Source organism: Malus domestica, chromosome 03 (genome assembly GCF_042453785.1).
Source record: "Malus domestica chromosome 03, GDT2T_hap1".
NCBI classification, from domain to species: Eukaryota; Viridiplantae; Streptophyta; class Magnoliopsida; order Rosales; family Rosaceae; genus Malus; species Malus domestica.
Genome location: NC_091663.1, coordinates 1,345,169 through 1,360,682, shown reverse-complemented (window position 1 = coordinate 1,360,682; position 15,514 = coordinate 1,345,169). Strand labels below are relative to the sequence as shown.

Here is a 15,514-nt window from a genome sequence, read left to right as displayed (position 1 = left end):
TTCGGAGTATTTCCTTGGGCTTTCCCCCCTTGGTGCCCTTAGTGAGGCTAAGGTGATCACAGGCTCATGCCTGGGGTACTCTCGTTCCCCTGGCAGAGTTGATGCAGAGGTGGCAGAAGTAGCTTTTGCTTTGCTTCGAGTCGTGATACCCAACGTGACACCACTTGCGACGAGGACGCTCTTGTTCTTTGCGCCGGTTGCAGGAACAGTTTGAGCCTTCCTTGATGCCATTAATTTTGGTAGTGCGCTTGAATTTCTTGAACGGAGAAAGAGATGAGAGGCAGAGATGGTCCCACTGGGCGTGCCAATTTGTGAACACGGAAAATTCCTGAAACGAAAGAGACAAGAACAACGTGCACAAACAAATATTTGTATTTGATGATTTTGGGTTACAATCTCTCTCAAATTTGATCCTCTGATTCGATCTCCGTAAGGTGTTGATTTATGGATGTTTCGTTGATCCAAGGGCCGTCGGGGCTTGATCTTGGATGAACTGTTTGGAAGTTTCTTCAAAGGGCCGTGGGCTTGATCTTTGAAGGTGGATTTGAGCGGATCTTCAAGGAGCCGTTGGGGCTTGATTTTGAGGATGAATGTTTCTTCAAGGGCCGTTTGAGGCTTGATCTTGAATAACGGTGATGAGCGGATCTTCAAGGGCTTTTGGGCTTGATCTTGAAGAAACAGTGATGAACAGATCTTCAAGGGCTTTTGGGCTTAATCTTGAAGAACGGTTGGATGTGTGTGGATTTGTCGACGTTGTTGATCCAAAGGGTCGTTGGGGCTTGATCTTGGATGAACGGATGATGAACGATGGTGCTTTCTTCAAGGGCCGTCGGGGCTTGATCTTGAATTGGTGGATGATTGTTGATCCAAAGGGCCGTTGGGGCTTGATCTTGGATGAACGATGAACGAAGAACGAAGAGAGCTTTCTTGATTCTTCGGGAACCTGGATGCTTGAGAGCTTCGGAGTTTCAGAGCTTCAAAGCTTCAAGGTGTAATATGAATTGGTCTTTTAAAATGAATGAAATGGGCTTGTATTTATAGAATTTTCCAAGGCCTAATTTTGAATATAATATCCCAGATGAAATAAGTCGTTTCTGCCAGGTGTTGACACGTGTCCTATTTGATGACTTTTCCAACTCATTTCAATTTTCGTTTAATCACACTCTACGTGTAAAATTTATGTAATACATGAGCGTTGACACTTTGATTTATCGGTCAACATTTATTTACCGAAATTTTGATGTCTACAACAACATTGTAGAGATATATAATCAATAGTAAAACTAGCCATTTAGTATTACGATCTAGTGATATTCCTCTTCACTTGTAAGTGAGAGGTCTTATATTCGATTCTCGCCAAAAGCGAATTTGAACTACATTATTGCTAGCTCATTATGAGGCTAAACCCACCCCCTTCCCTATAGATAATATCGTTTGTTAAAAAAAAAATTGTTATTTACGGTTGCACATGCCCTAATAGAAATAAGATAATATCATTTGTTCAAAAAAAAAAATTGTCATTGTAGGGTTGCACATGCCCTAGTAGAAAGAAGATACTGAGTCGTGATAATTTTAGTAAGCAAAAACGTAACAACAACAACAAAGCCTTTTCCCACTAAGTAGGGTCGGCTAAAAGGTCGTACCCAGTGCATAAGGCTCCAGCTTTACGCAGGGTCTGGAAGAGGTAAATGTCGGCTAGCCTTACCCTCATTTATGGAGAGAAAAAAAAAAAAACCTTTAATGAATTTGACTCCTCCGAAACTCCCAATATCTCTCTCCGGTTTCCGACTTCTCCCTCGTATGGTCCTTCCACCGGCTGCCAGTCTCATATATACAGGGTTTAGACAACTATCCCAAAGCAAAATAAAAACTTGGACATAAAAGGAAATTCGAATAAAATGAGTACTGTAGAAATCCTACTTGGTCTAGAAAATTTCACAAAAACACGTTTTGGCAAGTCTTAGATGCCTTCTTCAAGGATCGGGGTCGCATACTTCATGGAAAAATGGGAAAGTTCATCCAATCTTCTTCCTCGCACTATAACTTGGTAATTTTTTTGGCAAAAGGAAGGCACTCGGCCAACAGGAAAAAAATTCTTCCTCTTCAAAGCAGCTGACAGCATGATTCGTACTTCGACTCCAAGGCGTCAAGATTATGGAGAAGCCAGCCCTTTGTCCAAAACACACTAAGAAGTGTGTTGAAGAATGTCCTTCGGAAACTTTTTAAATCCCCTTACGTCTAAACCAACAAAGAAGGGGTTCGTTCTTCTTCCGGCTTTCCGCATTCAACTACTAATTGCTTTGAGGCCTTAATATTATATAAAAATCACACTTACGTATTGCACACCGGGTTTAATTAGTAGTGTGAAGACCACATCAAATCATCGTTGATAAGCGAGGTTACATACTCGCTAGGCGACACATTACCCCTAGATGCGGTACAAACAACAACCCTACAGTAAACCTACCCTACTTTGAGAACGGAATCCACCAATTGCTCATCTCCACACTGAGAATTAGGAAACTCTAGCCAAGACCACCAAGACTTGCATCTAGGGAGATCTGCGGCAACCGCTAGCCAAGCAAGTGGAGAAGCCATAGATCTGGCCAGGTAAGGCGGCACCGCCACAAACTGCTTACAGAGAACTCCACCCTGAAAATAAAGCCAAAGAAGGTGGATCTGACCCGTAACAACCAAGAAACCAACCAACCCAAAGCCACGTATCAAGCCCCAATTCAAGTGAAAATCCCTTGGGAGGAAGGAAGATCTCGATTTTGGGGAGGAGGCTCAAACAAAGCCATGAAAAAATGGTTGCCTATAAAACGGTGGGGAGAACAGGCGCTTAGAGCACTGATAGAGGTGAGAAAAGGCACGGAAAAGGGGCGCCAGAGGCGCGGTGGAGGGAAAACGAAGAGGGGTGGCTAGGAGGGGGTGGAGTGGCAGAGAATTAGAGATAGGCTAGGTAGAGGAAGAACAAAGGCGGCCACCGACCTCAAGCCGGAGCAATGGGCCGGTAGCCTTGGTTGTTGCAGATCCAGGGTTCGTTGTGTTGGGGAAGAAGGGAGAAGATTCGAGGTGTCTCACTTGTGACTTATATTTTAGAAAAACTAATGGAAAGAAGTTGAAAATTTTGAGTTTTAACAATAAGGACAAAATAAAAGATAAAGTGAATAGTATCATATTTGACTTTTAAGAGAAAATATGATTTTTTTATTAAATTAAACAGTACTGCAGACTTTTCGTTAAAATTTTTTTTTTTTTTTTTTCTGTCTAATTGATGGCCTCTAATTCATTTTGTTCTTTTAGGAGGATTCCAATGAAGCAAGGGTCGTCTGCTTGCGTAGAGTATAAGCAAATTGGTAGCAGCAAAACCAAATCAAAGTATAGATATAAGAATCACTTTATCATTCATAAAAGATTATAAACAAGAGTTACATGCATAAAGCATTCTTTCAACGGTTTTGATCTAAATCATCACACTACAAAATTACAAGTCGGTAAACTAAGGGCTGGTTTGGTATTGCTGTGCTTTGAAAAAAAACTGTTGTGAGAATAAGCGGCTGTGCTGTGAGAATAAGCGGCTGTGAAATAAATCAGCAGAGTGTTTGGTAAACTTTTTTGTAAAAGTGCTTTTGAAAAAAAAAGCAGTCTAATAGTAGGTCTTTTTATTAAATAAGTATTGTAGCTCTGTGTGCTTTGAAAAAAAAGCCAGTTTTCCAAAGCTGCAAATAGCAGCTTCAGCTTTTTCCTTTGATTTTAGCTTATTCTCACAGCAGCTTCCAAAATAAGCCATTTTTTTCAGTTTACCAAACACCTAAGACCTAGTTTGGGAGTGAGGTGCTTAAAAAAAAAGCACCTATGAAAAAAAGCTGTGAGGGTTTTAGGTGTTTGGTAAACTGAAAAAAAAAGGGCTTATTTTGGAAGCTGCTGTGAGAATAAGCTGAAATCAAAGGAAAAAGCTGAAGCTGCTATTTGCAGCTTTGGAAAACTGGCTTTTTTTCAAAGCACATGGAGCTACAGTGCTCCTTTAATGAAAAAACCCACTATCAGACTGCTTTTTTTTCCAAAAGCACTTTTACAAAAAAGTTTACCAAACGCTCTGCTGCTTTATTTCACAGCCGCTTATTCTCACAGCACAGCCGCTTATTCTCACAGCACAGCCGCTTATTCTCACAGCAGCTTTTTTTCAAAGCACAGCAATACCAAACCAGCCCTAAAACCTTCACAGCTTTTTTTCATGGGTGTTTTTTTTTTAAGCACCTCACTCCCAAACTAGGTCTAAAGATAGTTTGACAAATAGGAAACGAGCTAGCTACTACTGTGACAATAAATTATACCTGGGCTGCGATACAACTAATGGCGGCTTCAGCCTGCTCTGGTATATGGAGATGGACATGGTGGAACATGCACTTCGACAACTGCTTCAAACATCTGCACAACCCTCCTCATAGTAGGCCTAAGAGAAGGATCTTCCTGAATGCACCAAATCCCAACCATCACAAACTTTTCCAGTGTCGCTCGATCACCCAAGGCCTCAACTTCATGATCTACAACAGCATCTAATACTCCTTCAACGTAGCAATCATAAACCCAATCCGTTAAAATTGCTCTCTCTTCCAAGTTACCTTCCACGTCAACATTTCTCCTACAACAAATAATCTCCAGCAGCACAACACCAAAGCTGTACACATCAACTTTGGTAGTGATTGGCAAGTTCCTGAACCACTCAGGTGCAACATAACCTTTTGTTCCTCGGATAGCGGTATGAGTCTGGCTCTGATTCATCATCAAAAGTTTTGCCAATCCAAAATCAGAAATCCGAGGAGTGTAATAATCATCGAGAAGTATGTTTTGTGGCTTTATGTCACAATGGATAATCTGCGTGCTGCACTCTTCATGCAAGTACAAAAGCCCTTTCGCAATGCCATAAGCGATTTCAATTCGCTGTTTCCAACTTGGTCTGATATCAGAAAAAAGAAAGCTTGCCAGTGTGCCATTGCTCAAGAACTCATAAACTAGCAATTTCTGTTGCCCCTCATCACAATATCCGAAAAGACGAACCAGATTCTTATGATGCGTCTTACCAATTACATTCAGCTCTGTTTTAAACTCCTTCTCGACATCTTGCATAACATAGCGTAGCTTCTTCACCGCCACTTCGACACCAGAACCAATTTGCATCGCCCCTTTGAAAACCACTCCAAAAGCACCCTTTCCTAATTCTTCCTTGAATCCATTTGTAGCTTCTTGCAGCTCTTCATAGCTAAAAGAGCGCAAATTCGAGTCCAAAACAATATCGGTACTAGATCTTACCGGTTTCTTCCGGAATATGAAGAAAAAACCGAGACAGAGAGCAGCAACATTAACAAATATGGAGGTACCTAATAGTGCTGATCCCACACGTATAACAGTGGTCTTGCTCTTCTCTTTATCGTCTGGAATTGGCATTGGAGGAGGAATTGGCATTGGAGGAAACTGCAGAGTTACATTATCCTTTCGGACTTTGATGAAGGTCTGTGAATAAAGATTTTCGTCCACTCTCCCGTTTGATAGAGGTAACTTCTTTTTCCAGCAGGTTTCAGACCTGAAAACAGCAACAGCGCACAAACAATCTTGAAAGCAAGACTCTTTGCACTTCTCCGCGGTAAAAGGTCTTAGCTGCATATAATCTGAGGTTGGCCAATCAGTATTTGTCTGCAATTCGACATCATACAAATCTTTTCTGGGACTTTGTACCTCATCTGCTTCACAGCCTTGTATAAAATCGGGTTTACAGCCTCGGTATAAGTCCTTGGGATCAAGAAAAGAAAACCCTCTCGGGCATTCGCAGGTTGGCCTATGATCTTGATTCGTCTTACAGACACTGTTGTATCCGCAAACACCAACCCCCGTGTCTTCCATAAGTGCTTGGCAAATATCATTCGGCTGATACCACAGGGGACTCCAGCTTGCGATTCCAGTGAAATTTTTCGGGTAAGAGTATAGCATGAAAATCCCATCAAAATCAAGGGTTGCCCTTATGTAGCTGTCCCTCACCCAGGAGACTCCTGCCAATGTGAGAAAAAATGGTCCACCATTTTCTCTCAGAACAAACAATTCCCCTGAGTTGTTGAACACCAATTGTTTACCTTCACTACCTTCCACAGTCCCCGCTGTTGTGTCCGTGGCAAAGTAAGGCTCGTTGGCAAAATCTGTTGGCAAGTTTATGGTGTTGAGCACGAGATTTCCATCATCTTGGAAGCGCAGCTGGAACCGCCCCTTTGCGTAGTTACTCTCCGATTGTCTAGACGAAAGCTTCCCATTTCTCTCAATTGTCTGTCCAGGCAAAATGGTGTCTGTAGGATTGTTGAAGGTCTCCCATAAGCTCCCCGAGTTTTTGTCTTGAAGAACAAAGTTTCCGGTGTCATTCATGACCCCGTTTGCAACAACCCCGAAAGTTGTTTCGGATTTCCATATCTCCCCACCGTGAGGATCGTTAAGAACTAGTCCAATGCTGGCATTCAAGTTCAAAGTGGATCCCTTAGGTGCAACTATGGGGTTGTTATCCTCATATGCATGCCAAACTACGGTTTGGTTTTGGATTTTGGCGTACCATATTGAAAGCAAGAAAAGATCATTGCCTCCAAGGGGCAAAAATCCAAACGCGAAATCACCGGATGGAGAAAGCCATGATGAGGAGTTACTTGTAGTTGCAGTTAAAGAATTTCCAACTGCTACTCTTCCATTATTTTGGGAAAACACAGAAATTGGTAGCAAAAACAATGAGGTGAACAAAAGCATCCGTACAGGAAAAGTCATTGCCATTGCAAATGCACCAATATTTCGACCTAGCTTAATTAGCAATATATATATCAATGAAGCATTGTTTCCTTGAAATTTCTTGATGGAAATGCATGTGTACCATAGTTTAGGCTTGACTAATCTCCATGCCTGTCTTTGTCTCAAGTTTCTTCCAGGAATTAGATGTGTGTACCACATTTCTTTTCCAAGTCAATGTTAACCATCAGCAGCCACGATATGACCCCTACGATCGCACATAAAAATTTATCCGACCCTACAGATGTCGTGGCCGGATTACATGTTCAAAATGTAGGAATTCTCTTTTGGAAAATTGACAAAATTATAATATTGAATAAGTTCTTTACGTAATGGTACCAAGATCTTTTGAGATAAAACTTCATACCTACTCTGCTAATAGGTGGTAAGACGAAGCAAGTTGGGGCAATATTGATGTTATTAACAATGGGCTGCGTCTCTCCCGAATCTCTTTTCATCCTAGTCTTGTCCCTCACTCATTTCACAATTCTACTTAAGCACTTATAAATGTCCCAAACCAGCAAAGGACTTGTAATTTAAGTAGTTAAGAATATTTATCACTACACTCTAGGTTCTAGGTTCGATTATATAACGTGACATATTTGAATCTTCCAAACCAAAAAGACTACGTAAGTATGAGCATGACTCGCACGTTTGCTGACCATTCACGTGTACGAGTCAAAATTCAACAATAGCGCCAACTAAGTAACTTACAGAAAGGTACATTAACAAAGGACAAGCAAAATACAAAGAATGGTAATGAAGCCTTCCAGCATTTACTTTTGCATCTGAGATCAGAGTTCGAATGTCGTCTTCACTTTAACCTCCATAGTAGCTGGAAAATGTGGAAAGTGAATCCAAATTAGAGGACGGATACAGGTGCTGTCAAATCTGAAGTTCATGTTCTCAGTGGGGCAGGAGTAGGACAGAAATGGGAAAAGATAGAAAACATACAGAATTGGGAAAAGATGGAAACCAGCTCTCCATGATCAAACAAAGACTACAAGTCTTCGAGTGATAGATGTTGTGCTAGGATAGCACCAAACCTTATGAAACAAACTCTTGATAACACACAGGAAATATATCAAATGAAAATGCAAGAACAAAATATAAAAGACACCAAGATTTTAACGAGGTTCCTCAACAGTCAGTGTAACTGGAGTACGTCATCGGAGCAGTAGGAGCTCACCCAATAATCCACTATCAACCAAATGGAAGTTTACAAAGTGTTGGCAATCTCACAACCCAAAACCCCAATACACCCAATAACTCTCACTCACCAAAGAAACAAATAGAGAGGGAAATATAGTGAATAATTTCCTCTCTAGACAAAGCTCAAAGCTAATACACAAATACAACTTTGATTGAGTGAGTACCAACAAAGAAAGAAATCACCTTTCTTTCTTCTCTCAGTTTTCTGCTCTCTGCAGCTCTCTTTGCTCTCTCAAAGATGGGCTACTAAAACAGAAAAATGATGCACACTTCCTCTCTCTTTCTCACTTCCGTATGCTAACATTCATCCATCTTAAAACACCCAATAAACAAAACCAAAGTAAAGACATAATGATTACATTACAAACATCATCATGATTTTCTTTTTTTCTTTTCAACAAACATAATCATGATGCCTTTCACTTTTTTTTCTTTTGGTTTGTTTATTAACCGAAAGTTGTTTTGTTTTGTTGTCCACTTGGCCACTTGGCCACTTATTCAACAATAGAGACTTATGAAAAATGAAAAATTATCTTCTCCGTCCATTTATGTATTCCCCAAAACTTAGTAACTAAAAGTTTTTAAACTTTTTATGATATTGTTTGTACCCGATTTTGCATCATCGACCCGGGCAGTCGAGACCGTTGAGTGTGCAAAATTCTGAATCGTTAATTGCATTGGAATGCTAAGATAATTTATTATTGTTAAGAGATAATATAATAAGAAGTGTTATTGGCACTCCAAAAATCTCATTCTAAACTCCTCACAAGTATATTTTTCTTTCCCAATATAGAAAGTTTGAAGTGTAGAATGAGATTTTTGAAGTGCTAATAACAATTCTCAATATTATTATTTTCAATTATAATATTATCTTTTAATATGAATTATCTTGATATTTTCTCATATTGGATAATCAATAGAATGCAAATTATATCTCCAAGCATGCACTTGGGCTTGGGATTCTTGTCATCGAATTGGAGCAGCGTGGGGGTTGATCAGAATTGTCAGGATGCATAGTCTTCATGGGATTTGGATCCTCTCCTGAGCCCAAGGAGAAGATCCTTCTAACCAACACACATGAGCCGTTGGATGAAAATCCAACGGCTACAAATAGATGGGTTTCTTTAAGTTATAATAATTATAGTCGTTGGATGAAATGGTTGGGCTTTAAGAGTTTGGGTTTAGTTTCAAACAATTAATATAAATAAAAACAAAAGGATTTGGGTTGGGGTTTAAGGGAAAAAGGGCTTAGAGTTTTAAGGGTTAAAAGAGTCCACGGGCCTAAGGCCCTAACTGAATGGCCCAAGGGCCTTTGGGTTTCTAATAGAAAATAAACAAATAAAATAAATAACAACAACAACAACAACAAAGCATTTTCCCACTAAGTGGGGTCGGCTATATGAATCCTAGAACCTCATTGCGCTCGGTTTTGTGCCATGTCCTCCTTTAGATCCAAGTACTCTAAGTCTTTTCTTAGAGTCTCTTCCAAAGTTTTCCTAGGTCTTCCTTTACCTCTTCGGCCCTGAACCTCTGTCCCGTAGTCACATCTTTGAACCAAAGCGTCAGTAGGCCTTCTTTGCACATGTCCAAACCACCATAACCGATTTTCTCTCATCTTTCCTTCAATTTCGGCTACTCCTACTTTACCTCGGATATCCTCATTCCTAATCTTATCATTTCTCGTGTGCCCACACATCCAACGAAGCATCCTCATCTCCGCTACACCTATTTTGTGTACGTGTTGATGCTTCACCGCCCAACATTTTGTGCCATACAACATCGCCGACCTTATTGACGTCCTATAAAATTTTCCCTTGAGCTTCAATGGCCTACGACGGTCACACAACACGCCGGATGCACTCTTCCACTTCATCCATCCAGCTTGTATTCTATGGTTAAGATCTTCATCTAATTCTCCGTTCTTTTGCAAGATAGATCCTAGGTAGTGAAAACGGTCGCTCTTTGGTATTTCCTGATCTCCGATCCTCACCCCTAACTCAATTTGGCCTCCATTTGCACTGAACTTGCACTCCATATATTCTGTCTTTGATCGGCTTAGGCAAAGACCTTTAGATTCCAACACTTCTCTCCAAAGGTTAAGCTTTGTAGCTAATGAACCAATACCCAATGCTGCGCTAATTGGATGCCCAACATGAGCAGTTCCACTTGAAGCACTGGCTAAGTGAATGGAAAAAAGATAACCAGTTGACGAGGCACAAGGGCGGGTGTAGCTGATTGTACTTCCTCTCTGCCAGACCCCTACTCTCGCTTCTACGATCCTAACGCCTAGTTGTGTAAGCCAACAAGTGAGTTTTGCTTACGTGACACAAGACAGATTGAAAGCAAAGGTAAAGTCGTCCAGTGATCAAGTAAAGGTTACAAAGTGATTAAATTGAACGTACGAGCGAAACGAAATACACATTTACCCCTTCCTGAGTTTCATCTATCAACACTATATCGTTTGCGAAAAGTACACACCAAGGAATATCATCTTGAATATGTCCTGTTAACTCATCCATTACCAACGCAAAAAGGTAAGGACTTAAGGATTGTTGATGCACAAAATCAGTGAGGACTTTGGTACAACAGAAAGTATTAAGTTTGTGATCTTCGCTAGATTTCTCCGGTCATTAGTGTAGATAAGTATGTAAATGGATAAAAACAGGAAAACAAACACAAGATGTACGTGGTTCACCCAGATTGGCTACGTCCACGGAGTAGAGGAGTTCTCATTAATTGTGAAGGGTTTACACAAGTACATAGGTTCAAGCTCTCCTTTAGTGAGTACAAGTGAATGATGTAGTACAAATGACATTCGGAAATATTGTGGGAGAATGATCTCGTAATCACGAAACTTCTAAGTACCAAAGTGTGGTATCGTCTTCACTTGCCTTATCTATCTCATAGGTAGATGTGGCATCTTCTTTAGAAGTACTCTTCCTCCATCCAGGGATGATATCTTTAACTGGTGGAGATGCACAAGGTAATGTATCAATTTCACTTGAAGCTTACTTGTAGTTTCAGGCTTGGTCAAGCGCGATACAAACCATGTAGTAGGAGTCCCCCAAGTCACCGAGCTAGGGGATCTGCTGAAAGAGGTGACAGACAAGGTAAACAATCAAAGCTCCAAGCAATTAGTCCCAGATCAGAAGTTTGATTTCGAGTTCCAGATGATTGTTTTCATTTTCCCTATCTTGCAGGCAACATGAAGGATAAAGAGAAGAAAAAAGAGAAGAGATGATATGAGATACTTTTTCTTTTGAAGAAGTAACTTTCCACATGCTTATTCTTGAACTGGGCTGGAGGGTTTTCTGGTTTCCTCTAGAGTATAAGGCCGACTGAAGAATTTGAGGGTCAAAACAAGTCCATCAAATCTAGAGTACGTTTGACCCTGCTGATATGGGATACTTTTGCTGTTGACAAAGTAGTGGATGTATCGGCACGTGTTCTGTTACGCTTGTCTCCACATGCTTCCTTGTATCCTTCTCACTTGCCCTATCGGTTCCCCAAGCAGATGCAGTATCTTCTCTGGAAGCATAAGATGTTGAAGATGAGTACTCGATAGCAATGCCAGGTAAGTAATCAGGTAAGGGATTCCAGGCAGTTAGTTCCTGACTGGAAGCTTGATTCCAAGTGCTGACTGATTGCTCTCTTTCTCCTTGTCTTGCAGGTAAGAACAACGCCAAAGGAAAAGACAGGGAAAAAGCTTGATATGGGATACTCTTGCTTTTAACCCTGATGATATGAGATATTCTTGCTCTGGTGTAGCTTGTTTGCAAAGGTATTATCAGGGGGGGAAAGAAAGCTGAGTATTTCGAGAGGCTTCGTTGGAAGTGCCCTCTCAGATATGAGGAAGGGTTGAGCATTTTTGCAGGTCTGCCTGTCCTTTGAGGATGGAGGTCGACATATATAGGAGTCTCCCTAACAACAAGTAGTAATGCTATTCCTTTACCCTGCTTGGTCATAGCACGGTAGTGGGAGCTGCCAGCTTCACGTGTTTTAACTCTGTCAGAGCACTTTGAAAAAATGGTTTGTGGTATCTGGAAAGCTGATGTTGCGTGTGAAGATTACAAACAAGCTGGCTCTCGAAGTTGAGAAAGCGATGCCTCTTCGGTTTTTGAATAAGCAATCCTGTCGGGGATCTGGCTCTCGAGATTTGGAGAATGGTGCCTTTTCGATTTTTGAGAAAGCAATCCTGCTGGGAGTCTGGAAACAGCAACAGCGCACAAACAATCTTGAAAGCAAGACTCTTTGCACTTCTCCGCTGTAAAAGGTTTTAGCCGCACATAATCTGAGGTTGGCCAATCAGTATCTGTCTGCAATTCGACATCATACAAATCTTTTCTGGGACTTTGTACCTCATCTCCTTCACAGCCTTGTATAAAATCGGGTTTACAGCCTCGGTATAAGTCCTTGGGATCAAGAAAAGAGAACCCTCTCGGGCATTCGCAGGTTGGCCTATGATCTTGATTTATCTTACAAACACTGTTGTATCCGCAAACACCAACGCCCGTGTCTTCCATAAGTGCTTGGCAAATATCATTCGGCCGATACCACAGGGGACTCCAGCTTGCGATTCCAGTGAAATTTTTCGGGTAAGAGTATAGCATGAAAATCCCATCAAAATCAAGGGTTGCCCTTATGTAGCTGTCCCTCACCCAGAAGACTCCTGCCGTTGTGAGAATGAATGGTCCACCATTTTCTCTCAGAACAAACATGTCCCCTGAGTTGTTGAACACCAATTGTTTACCTTCACTACCTTCCACAGTCCCCGCTGTTGTGTCCGTGGCAAAGTAAGGCTCGTTGGCAAAATCTGTTGGCAAGTTTATGGTGTTGAGCACGAGAGTTCCATCATCTTGCAAGCGCAGCTGGAACCGCCCCTTCGCGTAGTTACTCTCCAATTGTCTAGACGAAAGCTTCCCATTTCTCTCAATTGTCTGACCAGGCAAAATGGTGTCTGTAGGATTGTTGAAGGTCTCCCATAAGCTCCCCGAGTTTTTGTCTTGAAGAACAAAGTTTCCGGTGTCATTCATGACCCCGTTTGCAACAACCCCGAAAGTTGTTTCGGATTTCCATATCTCCCCACCGTGAGGATCGTTAAGAACTAGTCCAATGCTGGCATTCAAGTTCAAAGTGGATCCCTTAGGTGCAACTATGGGGTTGTTATCCTCATATGCATGCCAAACTACGGTTTGGTTTTGGATTTTGGCGTACCATATTGAAAGCAAGAAAAGATCATTGCCTCCAAGGGGCAAAAATCCAAACGCGAAATCACCGGATGGAGAAAGCCATGATGAGGAGTTACTTGTAGTTGCAGTTAAAGAATTTCCAACTGCTACTCTTCCATTATTTTGGGAAAACACAGAAATTGGAAGCAAAAACAATGAGGAGAACAAAAGCATCCGCACAGAAAAAGCCATTGCCATTGCAAAAGCACCAATTTTCAGCCTAGCTTAATTGATTAGCTATATTTCTTAATTAAGCATTGCTTCCTTGGAATTCTTCAAGTCAAAGTTTATGTTACAAATTTTAGGCTTGACTAATCTCCATGCCTGTCTTTGACTAAGCGTTTCCAGATATAAATGTGTACGTCACGTTTTGCTAACTCAATTCCGATGTGACTGCCTCGTGTGACGGTCACACTGAAAAATCTCTCTTATTACTTCTGCAGTTTGTGGGTTTTGCAGGGAAAGGGACAGTTTATGGAATGGTGCATGGGCACCATCTGAAAAGAAGGAATAGAATGATAAGATTTTAATCCCTAAATAAAATGAAGTTTAGAAAAATGTCTTATACAAGATTAAAAATTGATTTTAGTCCCTAAACTCTATTTAGTGCCAACATATGTATTCAATGTCTCTTTTTTTTATTTATAATTTTATGAATTTAAATTTTATGAAAATATTATAAATTTTAATTCTCATTATGGTAAGCATCTTATATAAGAAAATATTTTCGTAGAGATTTTTCGGTACACTTATGTTTTTGCATATTTTCTTATCTGCCACTAATTCATTAAAATATATTTAGGTATGAACATTTCGGTACACTGGGTTAGTATAATATGGTTAGGTACGGATATTTCGGTATAATATATTTAGGTACCGACACTTCGGTACACTAGTTTAGTATCATATAGTTAGGTATGGAATTTTCGGTACATTATGTTTTTACATATTTTCTTATGTGTCACTAATTCACTACAATATATTTAGGTACGGGCATTTCGGTACTTTAATTTAGTAAAATATATTATGATACGGACGTTTAGGTACACTAATTAGAGAAAGTATAAAATTAATGAATTAAAATGTGTATAATAATAAATTTAAAATTTAATGTAATAACATTAAATAAGTTATCTATTAAATATAAAAATAAAAATAAAATTTGAATTTGAATTAAGTACACATTAAGGGACTAAAATCAATATGCAATTTAACACCAAGTTTTTATTAAATTTTAATCTTCTTAAAGGATTAAAGTTCAAAAACCTCATTAAAAAAACTAAAAATATGATTTTAGCCCTTCCAACTCAATTTTCTTCATATAAAACCCTACATAACTTTTTTACTCAAAGAAAACCCAATGACTAGGATCCACATAAGCAAATTCATTAATTTCATATTACTTCACACATTTTACATTTTTCACATGCCTAAAATACCCCTATTACATATTTGATTAGACAATTAATTGTAAGAAGAGAGTAAATGATTTTGCAACAAGAAAAAAAAAAGACATTAATGTTAAAAATTTATTGCATATTAATTTTTTAGAAATGCTTTGAATTTTCATAAAACTATTCGATTCAGTTTTTTGCACCCTACTCTTGAATACTTTTGAATTTATCTTTTTTTTATTAATATATTAGAACATTGTATTTCATTATCTACATGCACATTAATTTACCTACAACAATTATACCATGGGTGTAATATAATATCTCTTTTTTACAATGATGCAAAATAATGTTTATACCAACAACAAAGCGTGCCTAACATATGTACTAATACATAGAAAATAATTTACCTATATTAAGAAGAAATGTAATTCGATGCATAGTATTAACAACAATAAAACGTGCCTAACATATCTAACAATACATGGAAAATAATTTACCTACAAGTTAGATAAATGTTATTTGGTTGGGTGTAGTATAAATTTTTTTAATAATTGGAAAAATTAAATATAACTACGTGTAGTGCAATTTTTTTATATAATTAGAACAAATTAATTTACCTACCTACTATTTGAAATGTTCATTTCTAATGATGCAAAATGTTCATTACCTAACTACAAATTAATTTCCAATAATTTACCTACTACAAATTAATTTCCAATAATTTACCTACTACAATTATACCATGGGTGTAATGTAATATCTTTCTTTATAATGATACAAAATATTGTATGTACCAACAACAAAACGTGCCTAACATAAGTACTTGTACATGGAAAATAATTTACCTATAACAAAAGAAAT

At 39.2% G+C, this 15,514-nt stretch overlaps 2 protein-coding genes across 2 annotated transcripts; both read right to left on the bottom strand.

Annotated features, from left to right (window-relative positions):
- Positions 1-4,365: 4,365 nt before the first annotated feature.
- LOC139194320 (G-type lectin S-receptor-like serine/threonine-protein kinase LECRK3) lies at positions 4,366-6,804 on the bottom strand. Its single transcript, XM_070818628.1, has one exon. The coding sequence runs from the start codon at positions 6,802-6,804 to the stop codon at positions 4,366-4,368; it is 2,439 nt and encodes an 812-aa protein (XP_070674729.1).
- An 831-nt stretch (positions 6,805-7,635) lies between these two features.
- Positions 7,636-13,454, bottom strand: LOC139194319 (G-type lectin S-receptor-like serine/threonine-protein kinase LECRK3). Its single transcript, XM_070818627.1, has 2 exons — positions 12,199-13,454; positions 7,636-7,651 (listed from the first exon to the last, which is right to left on the bottom strand). Exons 1-2 carry the CDS (start codon positions 13,452-13,454, stop codon positions 7,636-7,638), a joined length of 1,272 nt encoding a protein of 423 aa, XP_070674728.1.
- Between the last annotated feature and the right edge of the window lie 2,060 nt (positions 13,455-15,514).